The following is a 26,529-nucleotide window of genomic DNA, read 5'->3' as shown; positions in this document are numbered from 1 at the left end:
GAGGGGAAGCTGTGTGAGTAGTGGATGAGGTCACTTGGTCTGTTCAGCCTGGAGGAGTCTGAGGGGACACCTCATTGCAGTCAACAACTTCCTTGTGAGGGGAAGAGGAGGGGCAGATAAAGATTTCTTCTCTGTGGTAACCAGTGACAGGACCTGAGGGAATGACCTGAAGCTGTGTCAGGGGAGGTTTAGGTTGGATATTAGAAAGAAATTTTTCACCCAGAGGGTGGATGGGCACCGAAACAGGCTCCCCAGGAAAGTGGTCACAGTACCAAGCTTGATAGAGTTCAGAAAGTGTTTGGACAATCGTCTCAGGCACATGGTGTGATTCTTGGTGTCATCCTTTGCAGAGCCAGGAGTTGGAATCTGTCTTCGTTTGGGTCCCTTCCGACTTAGGATATTCTGTGAAAAACATTGCTAAATAATGATTGAATATTTGTAGGGACTAGGGCTTACACTATGTTTTCTTAAGACTTCTTCCCTGAAAAGCTGCATTTAAGTGTTCTTTCGTGGTTATCCTTTAGCTCTTTAGATACTGATCAGTGTTTTTGAAACTACAGTTCAACTGCTGTTATTCCCAAACTTAGATACTAATATTTCCTCATCCAAAAGGATTGAAAGGCAAACTTTACAATTTCCATTGAGTCTTATACTAAGGCATCTCTTCCATTAAAATACTTTTGCTACAGGTTTTTCTGGTAAAATCTAAACTGTGATAACTTTTGTTGTTGTTGTTGTTAGGAACATTATACCCAAGATTTGCTGCAGCTCTGTGCTCAACACCATAGTACGGAATACTGTGGAGGAGAATTAAGTCATTGTTTAGTTTCATCTGTACTGACTTGCTGACTATTTAAAAAACATAACTGTGGACTGGACACCAGGTGCATGAATAGTCTTTGCACTGTAGGTCCAGTCACATTAGAAAGAACCAATTGGGTTTGTGAACAGTACGATTTATTGAATGCAACATTTGCAGATGGTTCTTTTGGGTTGCTAGTGATAAACATGTTAACCTCAGAGTAGCTATATATAGCACGAACAATACCATTGCGATCACAGACTTAATATCCTGTGTCAACACTCAGCGTAGCTGAGGATGCAAGGCTTACCAAAAGATGTCCCTTCTGGGGAGGGTGGGGCCAACTAACCTGTTGATCTGTACCTGCATTTTCATGTTGAATTGTCATGCCCTAGTTAGATAGAAAATTGGGATACTTTTTATACCTTATTAACCACTATTGTGCAAAGTGCTGCGGGTGGGACTACGGTCAAACTTTCCATTCTTTATGGTTTGTACAAAACATTTCTGGGTGTCAGGTAGAAGAATGAAACCACGTGGCCTCAACGTTCCTCCCCAATGCCATGGCAACACAAACCATGTGACTTCCATCCAGTTTCAGTATTTGCTCACATATTGAGCTCTGCATTTTCTTCACTTTCAGCACTGACAAAGCCAAATTATTTTGTTTTTAGCTAAGCTGGAAAACTTGTCTAGGTCCTCCAATACTGGTTTCTACAGTGTAGGCAGGACTGACTTCTGTGACTCAACTAACCATGTTTTTTTAATTAGATCACATCCTAAAGGAAAAATATTGCTAAAACATCTGAAATATAAAATATAAAATGGACTCTTTTCTTGGAAAATATATATATAAAACTTTGCGAATAAAGTACAAAGATGGCGATATTGCTTGTGACACTGTGCTTAACAAAAGTAAAGCTTAGAAGTTCTATCCTCAGCAGTTCACAAGTCACTTATATCTGTTTATTGGTAAAGACATATTAATTTTTGTAAGAAATGCTTGGCATGCAAGAAACCAAGGTATCTTCTAAATCCACTAAAATCACAATATAGACCTTTAATTGAAATATTTTATTCCTGTGTCTGTCTAGGCTCTGCTTTTTCTAACCATTGTTAAGGCAGAATAAGGTAGGAGCATATGTACTACAGCTGCTGTTCAAATAGAGGAATGCCTTTACTGTAGACAAAACATTTGGCACAATTGCTTTAATTTCTTTGTTTATGAAGAGCCAGAAATAAGAAGGCTTTATATTCTTTTGAAGTGGGAAGATTTTCTTAATTTTCTTGAGATTTTCAAAAAATGTTTGTCCAGAGGGTATTTCATAAACTAGGTTAGGCAACTATCCAGCAACTTTTTTATTTTTATGACATGAGGAAGGAGATGCTTCTCTTTCTCTGCATCATTTCTTGGCATTGTTAGGTTTGATAGCATCTTTTCCACAAAGATGCTGTGATATATTTACAAGAACTTGTTGAATTTATTAGGAAGTGTGCGGAGGAAAAACAGTTTTCTTTTTAAATAATTGCACATGGAATCTGTGCTTTTCCCTAATTTTCCTAATGAGCAGTTTTAATATCTTTTTTGTCTTCAGCTGTTAGATGTAGAATCAAATACATCTGGTTTTAAATATAATTCTGTAACAAGAAATTCTTCTAATTAGCTTAATTTAAAAGTTAGTGTTTGTGCAATCTTTATTACATTCAAGTTTTTAAAATGACTGTGAGGAAGTATATGAAAAAATGCTAGATGCTCTTTTTTATGTTTGATCTCAGTATTTTAGAGCACTGATACTTCCTCACCCTTTTCTCTGAGCTATTTATTACTTAAATGAAGGCTGATAGCAAAGCTCAGTCTATAGTATGTAAATCCTTGTGGAAAAATAGTGCCAAAAAACTGAAGAAAAAATGGGTCCAGGCAACTGCGTCACAAGGTTTGACCACTTCGGGCTGGGGTGCCAGGAGATTTGAGACAGATGTTTTCAGACATGCCGCATGCCTAAAACATTTCCAGGGGTCGAGCTACAAATAGTGACTTAATAAGTGCAGAAACAGGAAAAGTATGTAGGAGTACACAAGAGTTTATTCACCTCTAGGTGCACAGCCAGCCTCTTTACATTACATCTGCCTGTCAGGGTTGGCTATTTAAGCTGTCATGCCCTTGGTATTGCTCTTTGTCTGCCTGTGAATAAAGTGCAGCATTGTGATTACTAATCCCACTCCAGTGACTTGACTTTAAATGTGGTTTTGGAGCGGATCCCGGAGTTCTGTTTGCTAAGCTTCCTACTCCTGTTTCAGAGACACCACTGGAGATCTATGAGAGAGAGCACTGCAGACTGCCCTCCTCCTGTAGACCTGTCGCCTTTTCCCCCCCCCGCGCCTTTTTTTTTTCCCAAAAACTTTTTGAAGGAAATCAATGGATACCAAAGTGATCTGTTTACTTTTTCTTTTTTCTTTGCCTCCACTGACAGTGGGAAATCACACTGGTCGCATCAAGGTGGTCTTTACACCCAGCATCTGTAAAGTGACTTGCACCAAAGGCAACTGTCAGAACAACTGTGAGAAGGGAAATACAACCACCCTCATCAGTGAAAACGGCCATGCTGCTGACACTCTGACAGCCACTAACTTCCGAGTAGGTAAGTACTCTGAAACTGTATTTGTCCTTAGCTGTCCTCTCTTGGCTAAAAGAGGGAGGAGATGTTTTGTTATTAATACCAGTTGTGCCTCTGTTACTCTTTGTTTGGAGGGCTGTGCTGAGTAGGAACCATTGTATGTTAGGCAAGCTTTCTGGTATCCTTCGGAAATGTTCCCAAAAGTTCCTTTTGTCTCAGAAGAAAAAAAGCTCCCATATTTTTCATCTGAACTTTCAGCTGCAGGGCTGCAACATGCTAAGCTGGAGCTTTTGGTAAAATTCATCCCTCCGTATTAGTAAATAGAGAAAATGACAGATCCCACAAAAAGTTGTTTCCTCTTTTTTACTTGTTGAATAGGTATCAAATGCACATAAAATCTAGGTAATGCAGTGAATTTGGCTTCAAAAATTTGTTCAGCAATTCCTTAAAACTACAATCCTTTTTAAATATGCATCAGCTTAAAAGTTTCTCTTTCTGCTGAAAGTAAATCAGATTTCATATTTGGCGTTTTTAAAAACTGAAATAATGTTAAGTCTAATTAAAGTTACTGAAGTCAGTAATTTCTTTGTTACTGTTTATTCTTTCTGCTTGCTCAAGAAAAGTCTCAACAGTATGCCAGACTAAACCCTGTAACTGCTTGACTGTGTTGAAACAAATCCTGAAAGCTATCTAGGATAATGATTAGCATATTTTAACTGTACGCTACATAGGAATTTGTGTGCAAGTATTAGTCTTGTAAGCTAAGGGAAATACAGATATATGGATACATACTTAAACACTGCTAAATTTGTTTTACATTATGATATCCTTAGCTGTTCTTGGAAGGTATTTTGTAGTTATCCTGAAAATATGAACATTGTAATTTTAGTCTCTGTCTAGTATAAACATAATGTGCAGGCAATGCTGAGGCTGGCCAATATTGCCCTTTTTAAAGTGCACTAAATTTTATGCTCTAAGGGTGGTGGTGGGGGAAGCTGTTCCAAATTATTATTCTTTTCATTCAGACAGATGATACAAGGAGCAGTTTCCTCTTTTAACACTCCTACTAGACTGTCAGACTGTGTGTGAAACCCTTGAAATTACCAATGCATTCCTTGATAATATACATGCTTGTGAAAGGGTGCACATTTTGGACTAATAGTAAAATCAGTGTTTTTGATTTGCTGCAGTACAGCGAATTTTTGGGTTCGTTTATGGTTGTTTGGAGGCATTAAAAAATACCTCCATTGTAACGGAATGTAAATCAAATACTTTAAATTTGTGTTTACTGCCAATACAGAATTTTTACCTGTTTTGGCAAGAACAACAGGTAAGTAAGTTTTTTGTTTAATTTTCTGACTACTGTGAAAGGATAGGGTTATTCTTCCCCCTTTTCATTTGACCTAATTTTTCTGTTGAAATTATGAAATGCTGAGAACAGGCAGTCATGTAATTTGTCTGCTATGTAAATCTGTGCTGTAACATGACCTTCTCTCAAATACTTGAAAACTTGGAGAGTGGAAATGGACCTGTGAAGACGTGTTCCACACCTTCCTGCCTGGCCTCAGGCCATGCAGCTCGTGATGCACTGTGTACAATGGGCTGCTAGAAATATGCAACAAAAGCAGTCTATAATAGTATTCAGTGAAAAGATAAGGGAGTGTTATGTTTAAAAATGTATAAAAACAAGTTGCTACGCACGGATAAGGATTTTTAATCTGCCTGCAGCCATCTATCTTCCCTATTATCTTTAAAAGACAAAAAGGGTCCACCACAGTTCTAAGTGTTGCCATTTTCACAGAAGAATAAGAAAGACGTCTGAACTAAGAATTCAAGAGTCTCCAGTTAGAAATGCTGTGTAATGTCATAATAGCTGGAGAAGAGAGATCCTACACCTGTAGATTGAGTTCTTTCGCTCAAATCCACAGATTTTCAGGAGTTTTTGAATCGAGGATTAATATATACACTACTGGAATAATTTTTTATATCTACTTTCTAACTAGTGCTTCTCATTAGCTTAGGCTTGTCCTGATGGACGTGTCTCCCGACACATGAAGCAGAAGTAATTTGGGTCTTTGCAGATACTGAACTTTGGTTATATATTTAACATCTGTATTATATTTTACTTGTGCTTTTTGCTTTTAAGTCTCTGTTCTAAACTTCTTTATTTACTGTTTATCCAAAGTGCATGGAAACTCTTATTGGATCATTTGACATTTAAAAGTGCAACCATGAAACACAATGTCATGTCAGAAAATGCATATTTAAAGCAATGGACAGCACTTTTTCAGTATGCTTTTTAAAAAGTATTGTTCTTCCTAAAACCAGAAAAGATAGTCACATGCCCTATTTGGAAAACTAACTGCTATTACTAATAATAGATACCTACTGTGAGTGGGGAAATTAAGAAACTGCTTTAGGTTTTTTAGTTTTAAAGGCATTTCTGTAGTAGGAATAGCATTCTAGTACACAAGATTGAATTTAGCTTCTCTGATGACAGATTAAGTTCGACATCACTTTGCTCTGTTCTTCATAATCTATTATTTCTATTAATGAACCAGAGTACATTTTTTGATTAAAATAAACTTTGTGCTGAACTTTGTAAACACTTCCTTTTATTTTCAGAGAAAAATAAGTAAGTCATCATACCTGTACTGAAGCTCCTCAAGCTTTTGCATGGGCTATTTCAGATTTTTAAAATGTGCTGAGTTTGTCATTTCAGCTGAAGCTTGGTACCAGTGAACCCAGGCAAGGAACAAATCCTGTTTCCTGAAAATTTTATAAGATATGGATAAGCTATTAAGAACAAAAAAAAACACAACAGGGGGCAGATTGGGGGAAATGCTGCTTTTCAGGTAGCTGAGGTTTTTGGCTCTTGTCAAGGATATCTCCTAGCATTGCAGTTGAAGGTGATGAAAGCTTGGTATTTAAAAGGAAGGATCATCTTGGTTGCCAGGCTGCTTCAGTGAAACTTTGGAGTTTTTTGCCATTTCATTTTGTGAATGGGGATATGTTGCACAGTTAAACTAACCAACCTCCAATATTTGATTGGCTTAGAGAAGAAAGCATTTAACCGGAGTGAAAACTTTTGCTGAATAGATGATTCTCATTATTCTATCTGGATTGATGCATGTGCAGTTTGTATGGTATTTCAGTCCTGATATATCTGTAGAGGCTTGTAAAACAGGGTTGATGTGTGTGCATAGGAAAGGCTGCAAATAGAATAACACATGCGATTTCTGTCTCTTTTGCTGTTGAAGTTACTCAGTGATGTGTCCTGTTTCTCCTCAAAATTATTCCACATTCCAATTTTGAAATGAATTTTCTTTCTGCAAGGAGTGGGAGGACAGTGACTAATTTTTTTACTGTAAAATGAAGCAGTAAGGGATTAGTAAATGCCCAAAGTAATGTTTTCATGCTCTTCTGTATTTTTCACTATTGTGTATATGTATTTAATTAGAGATTTATATTTTATGTTTTCCATAGGATCCCTGCCTCATTCATTGAGCAGGAATGACAGTAAAGGAAGCCATTTAATACTTAGGTTTATATTCACTGTTCATTTGCAACCTTGCATCTCTTTTAAACCGGTTCATTCAAACTGTTAAAAATGAGAAGTTAAAGTTGCATGTTATTCAGTGAAAGTGCATATCTTTCTGTAGGAGTTTTGTGTCTGAGCACTTGACAGTATTTGTGTCAAGCAAGGAAACAGACTCATAGAATTACACAATGGTTTGAGTTGCAAGGGACCTTAGGGATCATCTAATCCCAACCCCCCTGCCATGGTCAGCGACACCTTCCACTAGACTAGGTTACTCAAAGACCCATCCAGCCTGGCCCTGAACACTGCCAGCCATGGGACATCCACAGCTCTGGGTGGCCTGTTCCGCATCTCACCACCGTCACAGTAAAGACTTTCTTTCTGATATCAAATCTAAACTACCCTCTGTCAGTTTAGAGCCATTCCCCCTGTCCTATCACTACATGCCCTTGTAAAAAGACCCTCTTCAGTTCTCTTGTAGGCCCCTTTAAGATGCTGGAAGGCTGCTATAAGGTCTCCCCAGAGCCTTCTCCCTCTCCAAGTGAACATGGTGTCCTAAGTTAAAATGTATCTGGTCCTTCATATTTAATCATAAATTTTGAAACTTTCAGCACAGAACACAGTGATCTGCATATTCTGTTGCAATAATGCTCAAATTATGTTGTTTCTTGAATTTTGGCACTTTTCCTGTTTTAATTTTCTATCAAAATTTTTTCCTATTTTACTGTGTTGGCTCTGTATAAATATTTTTAGATAATTGAGGCTGTTCAGAAGTTTCCAATTATGTATAGACAAAAACTTCCAAGAAGGAGCAGAAGCATTTTGCTCAAATTTTATTTGGACTTCTGTTGAAAGTAATGAAAGAAAATTTTTAAAATTTTTAAAAGAAAATATTTTAAAACAACAGGTTATTCAAAGGAAATTTAGTAAAATGACTCACTATGTAACTATTATTCTAGTGGAATTTCCTCTCTAGAAGAGATTCTAGAGAGCATAATTATTTAGAACTGTGAAAATTTAAAGCAGTTGTCTCACAAAAAGTTGATTGAGTTTCTGAATTTTATTGAGACATGTGATCACAAATTACTATCAATGCTGTAGGAGTTAACATTTCTTTTTGTTCAAGCACTTTTTAGGTCTTATCAAAGAGTTGTGCTTGTTAAAAATGGCAATTACCTGTAAGCAAGCCAACCTGTTGCCAAGCCATCCAACTACATTTTGCTTTAGTTTACATATGACAGGAAATCCAAGGGCAGTGAATGGTGTTTTCTTGATACAATTTGGTATATAATAAAGTTATTTCTTTGCTCCAAATTATATATACTACACATATCCTGCTACACTGAAGACGAACTCTAAGACTATGACATTTGAGGAAGATTTTTCAGTATTATTTTGATGAAAAGGCATTTTGTACATAGTATTTGAAGGTGAATTTGATGACACATGAAGGCATATAAAAGACCAACAGCTTGTGGAAGTATTTGTGTGGATTTTTGAGAATTTACAGTCACAGTCTCTTTTGGCAACTTGCTAGGTATACATTATTCAGTTTTCTACCCATTATATTTTACTCTTTGTTTTGTTATACTAGGTTTAGTAAGAGTTGCTAGAATGTTAGAAGAGATGCTTTCTTTTCCCTTTTGAAGTGGTGTTTGCTACTTGGTAAATGGTGTCAGCCTGAGTAGATAACCCGTCATGTATGACCTATGTAACTTGTGCCCCAGCAAAACTATTCCTGTGGCTTCATCTGAGACTTAGCAGATGTATATGTAGCTTTTCAAATGGAGGATTAAAAATAATTGGTAACAAATGTCATGCAGAGATTTTTTTTTTTTTTTCATTTTGGTAACATAACTGAGAACTGATTTTTCTTTTTAATGCTCTTGTTTTCATCTTGATTATGTTCCATCAGACAACCTAATTGATGAGAAGCTTATTTCTGGAATAACTACTTAGCTGTTCTTGAGAACAGCATATGATAGTTCACAGTCTGTTTTTAGTAGTATATTCTCTGTGGCTAAGAGTGAAGTCTTACTTTGAAACGTCCTTGAGTTTTGCACTTGAACTTGACAGTCTGAAGAAGTTACGATGTAAGAACCTTGTAATTGGTTCAGTGTTATCAGTTTTGTCCTTTTACTGTCTCTGTGGTGGCTACCTTGTAGCCTTATTTGGTAAAAGCTTTGTTTCTACTGTTCCTGCAGTAGTTATAATTTGTGCCCTGTCAGGCTTTGTTGGTTTATGGGGTTTTTTTGCTGCCAGATGAAATATTGTTTCTTTTAACAGACACTGGCAGACACTTGAAAATTTCAGAATTCTTGGACAACTTGGCTAAAAGAGGAACTTTTTAAACTTCCTGAAACAGTAGTCAAGGAAGTTGGTCAGTCTTTTAGAGTATGTGTGCCTCAGAGAAAAAAACTAAGAAAGAAAAGGATCAGGACATTAGAATTTATCCACTGCTTTATCTGGTAATTTGAAATTTAATCTGTATAAATGATGACCATGCTAGAAATATTTTTTCATTCAGCAGCATTGTAACAGCTGCAGCAAAATGAAGGCCAAGTATTTTTCCTCAGACAGTGAACTGAGAGGTTAAAATTGAAAGAAGGACAAACAATGGTGGGACTATTATTACAAATTATCCTCTGCCTTATAGAAGATACTGGGGAAAAAAGGTATTTCCCAGCTTCAAGAGCCTATGCAAAATGATTTTGGAGAAACCACTTATGAGCATCAGTTTAAAAGACATTCCTTTTTTTCCAGTCTACCTTTGTTCTATAAATAAATTTGAACACACAGCAGAATTAATTAATAATTTACTTACAGTCTCAGTAGTTCAGTATAGGCTTTCCTAATCTGAACTACTAGTGGACTAAAATTCTACTCTGTAATGTAAATGTACCATTCTGTAGTCTGAGCAACACTCAGGGTTTTAATGCATTTTCAGTTATAGGCCATCAATACTCAAATTACAAAGAAAAGTTGTATTTTAAGGATTTTGTTGCCATCGATATCCACATCTGTTAAGAAGGCATGATTTCTTTCCCCTTTGTATTTATTGGTATTTGTCATCAACAAATAGTTCTGGTTTCTACCATAGATGCTTACAGCATCTTCTAAGCTCTTTCTTCATAATCTTAAAATAATTATTCTAAATTGACATCTTTACCTCTGATTCTAATGAGGACCAGATGATAATTTAAAGAAAGGAGATTGTTCTGTCAGATGATTTTAATGAAGTTGAACTTAGACAAGCCTGTTAGCAGCTCATTTCCACTCCCTTGCTCACCTTAAGGGCTTCAGGCCATCACTGTGAAGCAAAAGTCCATCTGCTCTCAAAGTACTCCCCAAACTGTATATTACAGAGAACACAGTTTTTGGATGTGCAGTCATAGGAAAAACCACAAATGGAATTGGTACAAAATCCACACCTGCAGCCATTCAAAAACACATGGAGTATGTTTCCCTCAAAAGTTAAAGCAAAACAGAACACAAAGTTAAAATGCATAATGTTTTATATTACTCTATATGGTTTTAATTTATAGGGATTAGTTTATGTTCATCTGACTTGAAGTACTGTAAAAAGAGAACTAAGAGTGCATTTATTTGAGTGATTACATTGTTGCATATTCAAATAAACACACCACCTTGTACAGCTATAATTTTGTTATTGCTAAACTAAATGTCTTTGCACATACCTCACTGAAGACCAAGTATATGCCCACTTTGGCTTAAAAAAGAAAGTTGCCTTTGAATTATGCAAGTGCAGAAGAAAGAGTCTGAAAAATTTCTCTACTGTTTAAAATATGGCATTTATCATGGATAGATTTCTTAGCAAATGCGTTTGTATTTAGTGTGTCCTTCTGGACATAGTGCAATCAGAAGGAAGCAAGCTGCTCTACTGATCACAGTCTTTCCCCATTCAACCTCTCTCCTGTTTATTCTTGTTTGGTGTATTCTGCTCCAGAGAATTCCCTAGTCACTGTACCATGTAGCCCATATAACTTCCATCTATCCATTCCACCTTTAATTGGTTCTTAGATTTGAGCATCACTGTAAATGGAGAGGACTATTTTTTAGTGTAAAGGCCCCGAGATTTCTGGATCTTTCTTTTGGAACATGGATTCTATCTTCATTATGCATACATTTAAGTTCTTTGGGTTTTCTATGTATCCATAAAATGTCCATAAAAACGGTTAAAAAAGGGGAACTGAATTTTCAACCAGGGATTTATTAATGGGAATCAAGTTCAAGTCTATGGGAACTGTAAACTTTTTTTTTTTTTTTTTTTGCTAACGTCTTACAAAGTCTTTAGGGACATTCAATAAATAAAAAGAAAATTTGATATTTTCTGATTGCACAGGAAGAGGGTTGAGTTTTAAGAAACCCAGTCAGAGTATTTCTGATCTGTGTTTTATTCAATACTTTGTTGATTTGCCATGTTGTTTTCATTTTCAGTTTATTTTAAAGATGATAAACTGAACTATTAAATCAAATTTCTATATTTTATATTATTCAGATATTTCAAGTTTAGGAGAACTTTCAGCAAATTTTCATCTCATAATTTAGGAATGAGTTCTTTGACTTCTCCCTAAGAGAGACTGCCTCTATCCATAGGTTGTATAGGGCAGTGGTCTCCAAATTTTTTTGATAGCACATCCCTATTGGTAAAATATTTTTGAACATACACCCCTAATATATGTATATTTCTAAATTCTATAAATCTACTACTGTATATATCATGTCTGTGATCTCTATATCATCTACATTATAAACCATATACAAAATAGAAAGTAAAATGGATAAGATAAAGATAAGTAAACTCTGTTTTGAAAATTTATTTTATTTATTAATGGTACAAAACATATTTTTTCCAGCATCCAGATAGTTTGTCTTGCACACTGTCTGGGGTGAGCACACCCTGCTTTGGAAACTGCTGGTATAGGTAACCAGGGGAGACCAGCTTCATAGCCTAAGCTGTAATATTACCTTTTACGGTTGGTACGGTCCTTCATGTCTCTCTTACTTATCATTTGATTATATTAAATGCAGCCTGTTATGTTAGATGCATGTCATGGTTTAACCCCAGCCAGCAGCCAAGCCCCACACAACCAGTTGCTCAGTCCCCCACAAGCAGGACTGGGGAGAGAATCATAGGGGTAAAAACTAGAAACCTTATGGGTTGAAATAAAGACAGTTTAATAGGAAAAGCGAAAGCCACACAAACAAGCAAAGCAAAACAAGGAATTAATTCACTGCTTCCTGTGGGCAGGCAGGTGTTCAGCCATCTCCAGGAGAGCAGAGCCCCATCATGCACAAAGGTTACTTGGGAACAACCTTAATCACTCCAAACCTCTCTCCCTTCCTCCTTCTTCCCCCTACTTTATATACTGAGCATGATGTCATACGGTCTGGAATACCCCTTTGGTCATTGGGGGTCACCTGTCCTAGCTGTGCCTCCTCCTAAGCTCCCATGCACCCCCAACTTCCTTGACAGCATAGCAGTACAAAAAGCAGAAAAGACCTTGCCTCTGTGTAAGCCCTGCTTAGCCATAACAAAAACATCTCTGTATTATCGACCCTGTGTTCAGCACAAATCCAAAACTCAGCCTTCATACTAGCCACTCCACCCCAGCCAAAACTAGCACGATGCTATATGTGTAGTTGCTAGAACACCTCTTTCTATCTAATCAGAGTTACATAGAAAGCCTGTCGTAAGCCTGTGGTAAGGGGGGAAAGGGATTTTTTTTTTTTGTACTTGCACACATTTCAACAGACAGGGCTGGGTACAACACTATGGTGTGAAGCTTGTCAGTGAGGTTGTACACAACTCAGGGGAGTTGGGTGCATGGTTAAATTGCTTGGAAATGGACATGAGCAGGCAGAGCGTTGACTGTATTTTAGGTTTACTCAGCTTGTGCAACAATTTATACACCTATTGTGTGTTGTTATAAGAACCGCCATGAGTGGTGAAGTTGTGTGGTTTTTTATGGATTTCCAACTGTACGTTCTCTACCGAGTAACCTTTATCCTTCCTACTCACAAGCAGTGACTCTGCTCCTTTCCTCCTTCAGAACTCCAGGGTTTGAGTCTCTTGCATTTCACTGGTCTCCAATGATCTAATTTATTACTCAAACTCTGAATAATATCCTCCCCAATCCTCATGTTCTGTCAACTCCCTAGAAAACTTTCCAATTGCTTGTGATGCAACCAGTGCCAGAAAATCATAGATAGCCTATGTTTTTCAAGTTTTTTAACTATTCCAGGGTGGTTTTGTGAGAAATAGAAACCCAATCGGGCAATTTCCAATCAGAATTTATTATATGATAAAAGCAAAATCAGCGCTGGGTGATCAGGGAAGGGGTTCAACAACTCCCAACGCCTGTCACACCCAAAGAAGACAGTTGTTCTACATTTATTTCCAGTTACTACATGAATATTCATTATACATAAGTATAAACATTACACATTGTTAGTTACATAAGTATAAACATTATTTCTTAACAAGAATGTTATCTATAAGCATAATATTGTTAAATCAGACATTCAGCAGATGTTTGCTTGTTATCTATAAATTTTAAGAAAGGTGCTATTATCTAGCTAACTAAACAAAATTCTCTCACTATAAATCCTACACAAGGTAAAAGGGAGGTAACTTGTTTTACCTCTTTGTAGGGGCCCAATTAAGTTTTACAATTTGTTTTTCTTTTCTCTCTCCAGGTCATATTGACCTTACACTGTTTTCTCTTAATTAGCTCGAATCATTTTCTCAGTTTCTCACAATCCCTCCTCTCTTTCTATAAAATTATTGATTCGAGTTTTTTGCTCTAATCTGGACAATATTAATTTGACATTTTCTTCATCTTGGGAAGGTGGAGTTCTGGTGACTAACAGTACCTTGGTACTTTGAGCTGTCTTTGGATCTGTCGGCATTGTTGATATTTGCATTCTTTGTACTACAGAAACTATCAATCTAATGAAACAAGGGATTAAACATGGTAAAAATAGTATACTGGCAACGCGCATAATAGAAAGAATCCTACTTTCTTCCACCAAGCTGTTCCTAACAAGTTATCCCACCACTGGCTGTCGAGCATAGAGTTCTATTTTTGTACAGGTACATGAGTCAGTTTTTTGATATCCTTTGCAATATCCATAACTGCCTGTCTATTATCATCAATTTGTAGACAACAATCTGAAGTGTTGAATTTACCACACACACCCCCTTCCTCGGCTAGCAGATAATGTAAGGCAAGCCGATTCTGATACACAGCTGCTCGAGTTTTTGATTGCTGACTTGTGATTAGATCCAGAGTTTGAATTGTCTTACTGGCTACTATTTCCATGACTGCTTGAAGGTGGATAATTCTATTTAGTATGTACATGGGGGTTCGATAACCCCAGGTCCCATCTTGGGCCCAAGTAGCTGGTCCGTAAGTAGCAATGATTCGTTCAGGAGGCCATTCATCATCGTACCACTTTTGGGTTCCTCCAATGTCATCCCTTTTTTCTCGGCGTATGGTTCCATAATCATCATACAAAGGTACACCTAAACTCATACCTTTTTTGGGGGGCAGTAAAAAGAACCTCGGTTGGATTATACCTAGTGTACAGACTCCTCTCCAGTCTTTAGGGAGCTGTGTATATGCTCGCTTTCCACATATCCAGAATAATCCTTCCAGAGCTACCCATTCTAAATCGGTACTACCTGCTTGGTCCCAATATGTTTTTAATTCTCTCATGCTCTTCAAAAGGGTTTTTTTAAATTTGTTTCATTACACCACCAGCTTTGAGCTTCATCATGCCAGGTACAGTCTGCAGTCATATTGTTAGTCCAATACCCTAATGGTTCTTTGGCCACCAGTATTCTCCTGTGGTATTGATTATTTTCACTGATAGGCATGGGGACTCTCCTACTTTGGTTTTATATATTTCCCTACCTCTCCGTTCAATGCATTCTTGCCCAACCACATCAGAAATTAAAATCCAACCTTGGGGCCTAGATTCTGATGCTTTCTGGGAGTGATTCCATTTTAAAATTTCCCATGGGGTGAGACCAGTACCTTTCCAGGGCCACTCTTCTGTCATCAAAGGTCCACTACAAATCCAGCACTTGGATAAATTTAAGGTTTGAATAATACGTTCCATTAGATCAATATATAGGTTAGTTCCATAACCCGGGAGTTGCCAATCTTCTCCTAGTTTGTCTTTCAATTTCTGGTATAAGTCACCTGTGTTGGAAGGCTTTCCCTGTGTTCTTTCTTTTAATGTAGTTTGCACCCTCTGTTTTATTATTTCCTCCCTTTTCAAGTCCTGCATTCCACCACCGTCAGAAATGTCCCAATGGCCTTCTTGAGTGAAACAAATCCATTCCTCTCCCTTAGGACAACTAAGTCCCAGCCTGGTTCCCCCTATTCCTAAATTCTGTGCTACCCATAGTTGCCGAGAACCCGTGTTGCAAGTGTTCAGTTGTCTATAGTCATAGCAGACTTTGTTGACAAATGAGTGATAGCTTAAGCTTTGAATCATACGGCCTTTATATCGTGTAGTTTGGTAGCATTTTGTACACTCGTCAGACAGGACGTGAGCCCAAAAGCAGCAGAGTATCCAAAAGGGTCCAGTATAACTTAAGCCTCCACGGCCCATGCCCGAACGGGGTTGCATCCCGTGGCTGGCTGTCAGTGGCAGGTTCAGAGGTTAACCTGGTCTTGCCCCTTTTAGATTTTCTAATTTAATTAAGGCCCAGTTTTTCGTTTCCAGGTGAAGGTTCACTTTATCTCACAACAACAGATTCTGTCAACAGAATTATTATTCTCACTAATTAATCAATATATAAATTGTTAGCCATTGTGACATTCTTTACATGGGGTCTATAAAGTTAAAGTCATCCAGCGGGCAGTCAATTTGGGCTGTTTCTCCAGAAAATTTCATCATACTGTACCTTAATGCTGCATACCAGTCAGTTTCAAATATTTCCCAATTTACTGGTAATAACAATTCCCACCCACAAAACAGCTTATTTATCTGTACTGACTCTAATTGGGGTTGATCTCCCTGCGTGTCACGACACTCAGGGCAATGTATATGTCGGTTAAAGGCCACACAGGACCATTTACGGTGACAGTGCCTACACTGACACTCTACTCAACCATCATGCTGAGCCCACGGATGTTTTATACAGCGTGTGCGATCTGGTGGTGGCGGTCCGGGAGTTAGGGGATCTTCCTTTTTCAAGGTCACAAGCTAACACAAGGATTGGGTTAACTAAGCGATCAGTAAAATATGCACCTGACCCCCCACTCTGCCAGGGTATGGCTCCTTCTTTCCAGGAAACAAACCGCTGTCTCCTAAGAATTTGTCCTGGGACTAACTGAAACCAAGATCTTTGGCTAGGTTTTATACAGAAACTTTCAGGAAATACCTCTCGGGCCTTTAAGTCTCTTTGTTCTGGGGATAACTCATTCCAGCCTTCGATATGTCTTCTCCATTCAGGTGATGAATTCATAAAGGTCTTTTTTGGAGTTTAAGTCGTAGGTCCCCAGGCGTTGATGACACAGTCCACTCTTTCAGGGGTGGTGAAGCAACAGGTCCTTTCACTCTGGTCGTGTGTGCTCACCCTCGTTCTGCTGTATGCACTGCGGTCTCTGTCGTGAGCAGTACCTGGAAGGGATCTTCCCAAAATGGGGTTAAAGAAGTTTCTTTCCATCTCTTTATTAGGACTCAATCCCCAGGGTTTATTTTATGTATCTTGAAATCTAATGGTGCTGTTTTTCATTTGCAGTTGAGACATTTGTCTACTTCTGCATAAAAGTTGTTCTCATGACTTCTCAGCTTGAATTTTAGTGGTACAGCTTCAGGTCTGGTTGCTGGAACAAACTGTCTGTGAACAGCTAACTTCTGACACATTGTTAGTCTATATTTAAGACAAATCAGTATTCCCCCCTTCCTGAGTTAGGGTAGGAATGTTCTTTCACAGGTTGTGAGCCTGTGGCAGTTTTAAAAGACAGAGGATGCAAGGGTTAGTAGGTAGTTTCTTTTCCCTTAGACTTAGCTCCCACAGTTTTCAAAGCATCACCTTATCATCTTATGGCATATTTTGCACCGGCGGGTTTTAGTTTTTGTGTTCGCCGGGAATTTACACTGATTTTGTTTTCCCCTCCCCCCTTTCGGCCTGATGGGAGGGCACGGATTATGCAGGTTTGGGGGGGCTGGAGTGGAAGCAACAACTCCGTCTTCGCCCCCAGTGGCGCAGCCAGAGGGTCCTGTGTTAGGTTGGGCTGGGACTCCAGCCACAGACACCATTCTAGGCTCTCTTGCAGCCTCTGCACCCCAGCCGATCTCTTGCTCGCAGCCGCTAAGGTGTTATGAGTTGCTCCGCTCGTGCTGGCCACAGCCAGGAAATAATTTGCCTTTGCCCCCGCTGCGGCCCCCGCTCTGTCTGCAAAGGCGGCAGCAGCTCCTGTATCAAACCCAGATTTTGCCTGTCCCGCAGTTGGACCCATTCTTTCTGTGCGCGTGGTTAACGCTGCCCCGGCACTCGCATCTGCTGTCTCTGCCTGGACCACACTAGCAGGAACTAAAACTTCTTCACTAGTCAGAGCAACAACTAGGACTAGCTTTTCCTGTCTCCGCTTGATTGTGCTCGCCACAGTTTTAAACTTCGGGATCGCTCTCTGCTCTAATTTCGCTTTCTCTGTCCCCGGATCTTTCCCTGTCACACGCATTCTCACTGTATCACACACACAGGTAACACTTTTTTCTTCACGGCGCCAGCCAGTTCCGTCGCCGTGGTAACGGCCATTCCAGAAGCCTCCCCTGCTCTCTGAGCCGGGAGTTCCGTTGCCGCGGCAATGGCTGTTCTTATAACCGCCTCTCCGCCCACCGTACTAGCTTTCTGCTTTCTGTTCTGATATACTGCCCAAGCTATCTCTAATAATTTCCTCTTTATATCGTTTGTAGGCTGTCCCACAAACAGGTATACCAGGTGTCTCTTTCCCAAGTCTGATTCTAAATCAATATCAATATATTTTCTAACAACATCTTTCAATCTGTTCGAAAAGTCTGGGCAACTCATTTGCTTTTTGCCTGGTTTCACACATTTTGACCCAACTCATTTCTCTTGTCTTTGTTTCTACAACAGCACAGTCCGCCGTAAACTTTAGGGTCTCTCTTGCACTCGGGGCATGCAGCTCCGTTCTTACAACTCTCGTATTGCTATCGCCACCGATTAAATCAACTGCCTGAGCACCCATCTGTGGTGCTGGGCTACTCGCTCTCACAAACACCTCTACATTTGGGGCCGTCACCCCCCCTGGAGCCGACGCCTTCGCTTCACTGTCACTGTCTAGATCAGCGACTCCTACGCCTGCTGCGTTTGCACTGGCCAATTCCGGCGGCGCTTTCGCTGTGACCTCTAAAATTTCTCTTGTTTCTACAACAGATGCCGCATCTATAATAACTTTCTCTGATGTTACTACACCAAAAGCAATCTTACTAAAAGCTCACTTTTCAGCCTTCACTACTCCGTTACCGATACAACTATCAACTTCAGCTGTTACTTGTTCCTCTACTCCCGAGCTCACTTCTGCTGTTGCTATGACAACTTTATCTGCCCCGGCAAAGCTACTAGCTACTGCAGAGCTACAGACTGCTTCTCTGCTCACTGGAACAAGTAGGGTAGCCTCCACAACTATTGCCCCTGTGGGGCCAGGAGTTTCTTCTGCTATTACTCCTGTTGCAACTAAACTAGATGTTATCTCTGGCTAGCAAGCTCCGCAGCATCTGCATAACTCTCGCTCTGCTCTGCCGCGCTGCAAGCAGCTTCAACAAAAGCTGATTTCACCTGCACCTCTGTGCGTACTCCAGCCAAAACGACAGGACTTGCTCCCGCTGGACCCGAGCTAACTTCTCCAGAGGCCTTAATTTGCCTAATCCCTCCCGGTGCAGCCATATCCACACCAGGGGGTCCGCCAATGGCTCCTGCCGGCTCAGCAGGAGCCGGTCCCGGGGCCGCTCTTCCTGCAGCTCCCGGGCTATTTTCTCTCCCATCCGGTGATATTAACACATTTACATCACCATTCTCCATGTTTTTAAATAAAACTCGTGAGACGGGGGTAGTTTTAACTCGATCTTTTCCCTCTTTTTCTAATTCTACTTCTGATCTTTCTGCCCTTTCTGAGCTCTCGTTTCTCTTATCTTCCACCCCCAATCCAGGGCGTGTTAATAGGAATAAAAACAACTCTGCGTATCAAATTTCCCGCCACCTCTGTTCTACATGTAAAAGCGAGATTAATTGAAACACTGCGTTCAGTTCAAACGGTCCAAATTCTGGCCATGCTACTCCTCTCATTTGTCCAAACAACGGCCAGGTATTTATAGAGAGCCTACACAGTTCTTCCTTCTTTAAAGTTGTTTCAGAACCAGTTAAAGTCTTCCAATGTTTTAAAACCAGACTTAGGGGGGATTCTTCAGGGATCTTAAATTTTGAATCCACACAACCCATGCTTGCAAAACAAAAACAAACCACTGTCACACAACTGAGATTCGAATTTGTTACCTTGGGGTTACAACGCTGTTAACGTAACCTCTCAGCTATTTACCGAGTCACACTGACTCCAGAGCCCCACCGGCTCTTCCACAGTGTCAGAGCACCGGAGGGCGTCCCCTCCAAACCAAACAGCCCTAGGCTGACTGGTTCTGACCTGGGATGGCGAACTACCCGTTCGCCTCCTGAAAAGTGACTTTCCGACTATTCCGAGGGCCCAAGTCTTTTAAGCAAACTTTTCAGGAACCCGTGTTCCCTATCTCCCGGAACACAAAACACAAAACTTTCCCGCAGCTGCTAACTAACCCAATAGGTACCACCCCTAGAGGACTGTCTCAGGGTATATCCGGCAATGCCTGCTTGCTCCTTTCCTTCCTGGGGCAACTGAATTTACTAATTCCCTGCCCCATATTCCTGAGGTCCCTTCTAAAGTTTCTTACCTTCCCACCGATCCTCTGGGATCCCTTTTAGGATTTTTCACTGACTCAGCGGTCCTTCCTGAAAAACTCTCACCGACCCCAGAGGTCCCCTCATCAATTCTTCCGCTTCATCCCTTCACCCGCTGCTCTCCTCGCGGCGAGACAGAAACGAGGTTAGAAGGACTCCACTCTTGATTCACAGCTACGCTGCGTCTCATTCACTCATTCACTCCGACCTCTTTATCCGCCCCCCGAAGTGATACTCACAGTCCGTTTTTCTCACTCGGGTCTTCGTGCACAAGAATTATGGGCTTTTTGCTGCAGCACTCCAGGAGCTTTTTAATTCCTTGCTTTTATCATATGCATGCGTTACCCTTGGCCCTTGTTGAAATATTAGGCCTGTGAATAGGCCGCTGAAAAACAGCGGGCGCGCTCCTATCTCAGGCGCTAAGTATCTCCCAGAACACAAAGGGTATCACGTCGGGCGAAGTCACCAAGTTTTGTGAGAAATAGAAACCCAATCGGGCAATTTCCAATCAGAATTTATTATATGATAAAAGCAAAATCAGCGCTGGGTGATCAGGGAAGGGGTTCAACAACTCCCAACGCCTGTCACACCCAAAGAAGACAGTTGTTCTACATTTATTTCCAGTTACTACATGAATATTCATTATACATAAGTATAAACATTACACATTGTTAGTTACATAAGTATAAACATTATTTCTTAACAAGAATGTTATCTATAAGCATAATATTGTTAAATCAGACATTCAGCAGATGTTTGCTTGTTATCTATAAATTTTAAGAAAGGTGCTATTATCTAGCTAACTAAACAAAATTCTCTCACTATAAATCCTACACAAGGTAAAAGGGAGGTAACTTGTTTTACCTCTTTGTAGGGGCCCAATTAAGTTTTACAATTTGTTTTTCTTTTCTCTCTCCAGGTCATATTGACCTTACACTGTTTTCTCTTAATTAGCTCGAATCATTTTCTCAGTTTCTCACAGTCTGTATTATGAACTATTATTTGTTAATGAATATCCACTTGAAAGAGTCTATTCCTACTTTATTCTTCTTGTAAACTTTTTCACACCAAAATGAGCACGGTGGTAATGTTACAGTAATCAGAGAGCAGTCTCCTGATGTTTGGAAATTTTTGTGATGACTGTAGTTTTTGTGGCTTTTTCTATTCTAAACGTAAATCTGTTATTGGAGGATGTCTTGTGGTATGGCAGCATGCAGTGGATCAGTGTTTATAGACCATTTGGATCTAAGTTTGGGAGTTCATCTCAGTCACCAAATCAGACTGAGGTACCTCAGTCAGGAGCCTAGTAGTTGGTGATAAGACACATGAGAAATGCCACCTATGTGGCAGGTTGGCCTGTGGACGTCCCAAATGGCCTGCTGGGTAAGCTTCTCTTCCCTGAGAGAGTAGGAAACCTCAGCTAGCAACATTCTCAACTTATATGGCTTAAGAAGGCATTAAATGTGATGAATCTCAGCAGTTCTGGTTTAACCCCAGCTAGCAACCAATTACCACGCAGCCACTCACTCCCTCCCTCACCAGCAGGATCAGGGAGAGAATTGGAAGGGTAAAAGATGGAAAACTTACAGGTTGAGATGAAGACAGTTTAATAGGGAAAGCGAAAGCTGTGCACACAAGTGAAATAAAACAAGAAATTAATTCACTGCTTCCCATGGGCAGGCGGGTGCTCAGCTGTCTCCAGGAGATTCAGGGCCCTATCACACATAATGGTTACTTGGGAAGACAAACACCATCACTCTGAAGGTCCCCCGACTTCCTCCTTCTTCCCCCCCACTTTAAATACTGAGCGTGATTTCACATGATACGGAATATGCTTTTGGTCAGTTTGGGTCACCTGTCCCAGCTGTGTCTCTTCCCAGTTTTCTATGCAACCTCAGTCTTCTTGCCAGTGTGAAAGTACGAAAAGCAAAAAAGGCCTTGGCTCTGTGTAAGCACTGATCAGCAGTAACAAAACCATCTCTGTATTATCAACAGTGTGTTCAGCAGAAATCCAAAACATAGTCCCATACTAGCCACTGTGAAGCCAAAACCAACACATCAGCCTAAATATCTATTATTCAGTTTGCCAGAAATGGCGAGGATGCTGATGTCCCTAGCCAGTGTCAACTTGCTACTTCTGTGGTCTTCAGAGCCTTTGCATGGCAGAGGCATACACAATCACTGAAATGTTTCTCAGAACATTTTTCTATTTTGTCTGATGGTAATCAAGTAGTTAGATGTCTAGGAGCAGCTCTCTTCCCTGTCTTACGCTACTGGGTGTTACTCCATGCAAGAGTCCAGTACATTTTTGGAAACAACCTAATAGGAGAATGGTGTCAGAGCAGAGAATCAGTGGCTTCATCAGATTATAACAGTGCATGAGCAATGACAGCCTAGTGTCATTATGGTCAAGTTACTAATTAATCCCGTTGCTCTTTAAGGTGGGTAATGCTGCTCAGTTAACACCTGAAGGAAAAGTAGTCTGGAAGGATCCTGTAGCAATAAAGATGCCTGCTCTTTGTTGTTACCTGTCCTTCTGTTGAATTCTTGTTTTATTGAAAATGAGTATGTTACAACATTAACTAATATTTGTTAGTATTACACATGCTAAGGCACATAAAACATTATACAAAAAAAGTAAGTCTTGAAAGCCCTGGGAACATAGGAAGGGTTAGTTTTCATCAGACACTGGGGACCTTGATATCAGTGTTCCCACTTTCACAATGGCAATAAGTTATTCAGGACTGCTTAAATTAATACCTATAAAGTCCTTAGACTGCACCAAGGTATTTTGCAATCTATTTGTTTTGTATTCTGCAGGAAATTGTTTTAAAGAAGCGTGCTAATTTGTTACACTTTCAAAGCCAGCTTTCCCTAGTTGCTTTATTTCAGTTGCATTTGTCTTGCACAAAGAGGAAAATTAATATCAATACACCAGAAATCTGAAGAAATGTCTGAAGTAGCTTCTCTGTATGTGTTAGCATAATTATCAGGGATCTGATGTTGGCCATTTATAATGCATGATTTCCTGATAAACAGTAACCAGGTGGGTTGGGGTTTTTTCTTAGTATTCTGATTCTAAGCCTAACTGTAGTGTTATACTCAGTATATCAGGGTGAGCTCTAATAAAATAATATATTTGCCAACTATGATTAGGGTAGGAGTGAGTCAGATGACTCCTTAACACTCTGTCTCCTTGCCTGTAAAAATAGTGTCTGAATCATCTCTGATACTGAGAATCTTAGAAGCAGATTAAGCAAAGAGGGACTGAGCATCATGCCTCTTAGTGAGTCAGAATCCTCCTGTCAATCATTTTGCAACTACCGTAATTTTTTCTATGCCCTTTCTATATTGAGTAACCACAGCTTTAGACCATTTTCCATGCCAGAGCACGCATTTTATTTTTCTGATAGCATTTGAATATTCTAAGACTGTTTTTCAGCCTCCCTGTTCTTTCCACATTGTAACTGGGAGGTTTTTTGGCAACTGTTGGTCAGATGATGCTATTTCAGTCACCTATACACAGGCCTATGGTTGCATTTTACATGTCTGAGGAGAGCTGGCCTATCACATGAGTTTGGAAGGATGTGATACAGGTCCTGCGAGACTCCCATCCCCTTGAAACCTACAATGAGGTATGGGGCCATACAGATGTCTCTTGGTTGACTTTGTGTACCTCTTCAAGTTGCCAACACAATTTTTCTTCCTGAGGTGTTTGAAAGTACTGAGTTTAAAACTGAGGAAGACAAGCGAGTAGTACAGTGAAATTATTTTGTCCATCTTCATTCTGGATTTCTTGCTGATCATGATGCTCACTCAACAAATATATATTTCTGTAAATTGTATTGCAACCTTGTCCTTTATGATGGAACTTGTTCCCCAGTTGTCAGTATTGGGATCTCCCATAGTTGACACTGTATTCTCCATTACAGAATGAATGATACCCTGCTGTTGGTATTGTTTTATATTGGAAAACTGAGACATAGTGGGATGTACGTGTAGACTGAGACGGCTAAAATGTTAGCATGTATGTTGAAACTTATGTTAGAGGCAATGGAGATTTAGAAATTTGGTCAACTTGCTATAAATACAGACACAGAGAACTAAGGCAATACGTGTTTGATTCTGTTTTTCCTTGTGTGGGATCCACAGCTTTCCATTCTCAATGAAGACAGCATCCCTCCTCCTTTTTCCTAAGTGAACAGTTATTCTTTTCTAGTGTATACCTAATTTGTTATGCTAACTGCACCTTATTTACAGTGAATTGACACTGCCGTTAAGTGATGATAATAATTAGACAGCCTTTCAGCAGATCACATAAAGCTCAGTTACTCATGGAGATTAATGATCCTCCCAGAAGCACAGGCTGTACTTACCAGCTGAGTTAGAGAATGACTTTTAAATTGAAAGTTTGCTGTTGGGAGATATGAAATGTAAAATTCCTGAAGATGTAGGTGATCTGAGGTTGTGATGCATTCTTCTACTTGATAATTTCCGTGTAGTACTGCATTAAGTAGCATCACAGACATTCCTTCAATTAGGATTTAAGATATTTACATGGTTTGACTCTACCGAGTTCAGTCATGAGACTAGATTCAAGCTAACAACAGTGCTTTGAATCCAGTCCTCAAAGCTACCTGCATTTTTCTCCAAGTCTTCGTGTATCATAGAACGGCTTAGGTTAGAAGGGACCTTAAAGACTGTTTAGTTCCATTCCCCTGCAGGGACACTTTCCGCTAGACCAGCTTGCTCAAAGCCCCATCCAACCTGGCCTTGAACACTTCCAGGGATGGGGCATCCACATCTGAGTAGCCTGTTCCAGTGTCTCACCACTCTCACCACTCTCACAGTGGAGAATTTCTTGCTAATATCTAATCTAAACCTACTCTCAGTTTGAGGCCGTTCCCTCTTGCTCTGTCACTACATGCCCTTGTAAAAAGGCCTCTCCATCTTTCTTGTAGGCTCCCTTTAGGAAGTGGAAGGCTGTGATTAGGTCATCCTGAAGCCTTTTCTTCTCAAGGCTCAATTCCAGTTTGATCTCTTAGGTCCTTCCTGTTTAGGGGACCCCAGAGCTGGATGCAGTACTCCAAGTGGGGTCTCACTAGAGAGAAGTAGGGGGGAACAATCACATCCCTCAACCTGCTGGCTGTGGTTCTTTTGATGCAGCCCAGGACACAATTGACTTTCTGGGCTGTGAGAGGGCATTGCCAGCTCATGTCCAGCCTCTCATCCACCTCAGAGTCCCTCTTGGTTGCCCCGACCCAGGTGCAGCACCTTACACTTGGTCTTGTTAAACCTCGTGAGATTACCGTGGGCCATGTGATTTTTCTTCAGTAAGGATTTTTTGACGATCAAAGATTAAAAGTAGAATTGATCAGGGGAAAAAAAAAAAGTATGAAAAGATGGGAATTACTTTTGAAAGTGTTCAGTCATGGTTCAGCAAGAAAGAAGGAAGACATAATTTTGTAAAGATGAGTGGGATACAGTGAGATCACTGATGACAAGTGGAAGGTGGGAAAATAGTGAGAAGTATAAACTAAAAGTTATTAAATATAGAAAGTTGGTAGAGATAGCTAAAGAATTCACAGAAAAATATTTCAGGGTAAACATTAAATATTGTATGAGAAGAAATCCAGTAGTGGGTATGGCAGATAAGACAGGTACGTTTATAAAATTACTAAAATAAAAGCAGAAGGATTCAGTAGCTGTTTGCTTTGTGTGTAGAACCAATCTGTCTAACATATGTGCATTATACAGAAATGCCTGATTACTTTCTGGAATGTTAGTAACTAGAAATATTGGTTAGAGATGGTTTAAAGTAGACATAGATATCATCTAGTACATGAGAACTGTTAAATTCAAGGTAGTGATCCTAACAAAGGGGCTGAAAGGATGAAATTTCATGCTTTGTGAAAAGGATAATATGTTCTTTCCTCTCCTTTAAAAAGATAAATCCATGTTGGATCAACAAAAACTAGATTTCTAAAATATTTATCAATTTCACACACTGCAAGATGTATCTAAGTAGTCTTCTGTTTACGTTACTGAGCCTTTGAAGTAAAGGAAACTAGAATCTCAACCTCAGCAATGTTTAGTCCATCTCAGAAAGGGCCCAGGTGTGGTATGTCCTCGGAAATTGGTGAGCAAAGGCTGTGTTACACCACTGGCAAAAGATTGAGGCTAAGACTCTTTCCCTCTTAATTGTTTTGCCTGGATTCCTCACACTGAAATTGGGTATTTCATCTGTTGTGTCATAATATGAGAGATGCAACTGTAGGACATTTTACATTCTCCCTTAAGCAATAAATTTTAAAAAGCACCATATTCTCATAATGTGTGGAAGTTTAGGGTGCTCTTTACAGAAAAAAAATCAAAAAAACATTCAAAGACCCAAGTATCCTTGTTAGTAGTTTCTAGATAAAGAAGAGGATCAATATAATATAAAGGAAGGTGTGTACATGTGTCGTGTACAGACATCTCCTTACTCTGGGATTTTTAGATGCAACCTGCTGCATTGGTCTTCTTTACAGGGTCAGGTATGATTGTGTTTGGGCTAGAGCAGAGTAAAGACAGTTGTCAT

At 39.7% G+C, this 26,529-nt stretch overlaps 1 protein-coding gene across 9 annotated transcripts in view; it reads left to right on the top strand.

Annotated features, from left to right (window-relative positions):
- LTBP1 (latent transforming growth factor beta binding protein 1) overlaps nucleotides 1-26,529 on the top strand; it is a 198,862-nt gene that overhangs the window by 63,879 nt on the left and 108,454 nt on the right. For 8 of the 9 annotated variants that reach the window (XM_032683256.1, XM_032683257.1, XM_032683255.1 and 5 more), the window contains one exon: nucleotides 3,274-3,441. In XM_032683256.1, coding sequence (XP_032539147.1) covers nucleotides 3,274-3,441 — 168 coding nt within the window. Of the gene's footprint in view, nucleotides 1-3,151; nucleotides 3,442-26,529 lie in introns of those variants that run through there. The other variant, XM_032683259.1, reaches the window with a different exon arrangement.

This window comes from Chiroxiphia lanceolata, chromosome 3, assembly GCF_009829145.1.
Source record: "Chiroxiphia lanceolata isolate bChiLan1 chromosome 3, bChiLan1.pri, whole genome shotgun sequence".
Classification (NCBI taxonomy): Eukaryota; Metazoa; Chordata; class Aves; order Passeriformes; family Pipridae; genus Chiroxiphia; species Chiroxiphia lanceolata.
The sequence above is the reverse complement of the archived record's forward strand: the minus strand, read 5'-3'. Positions and strand labels throughout refer to the sequence as shown.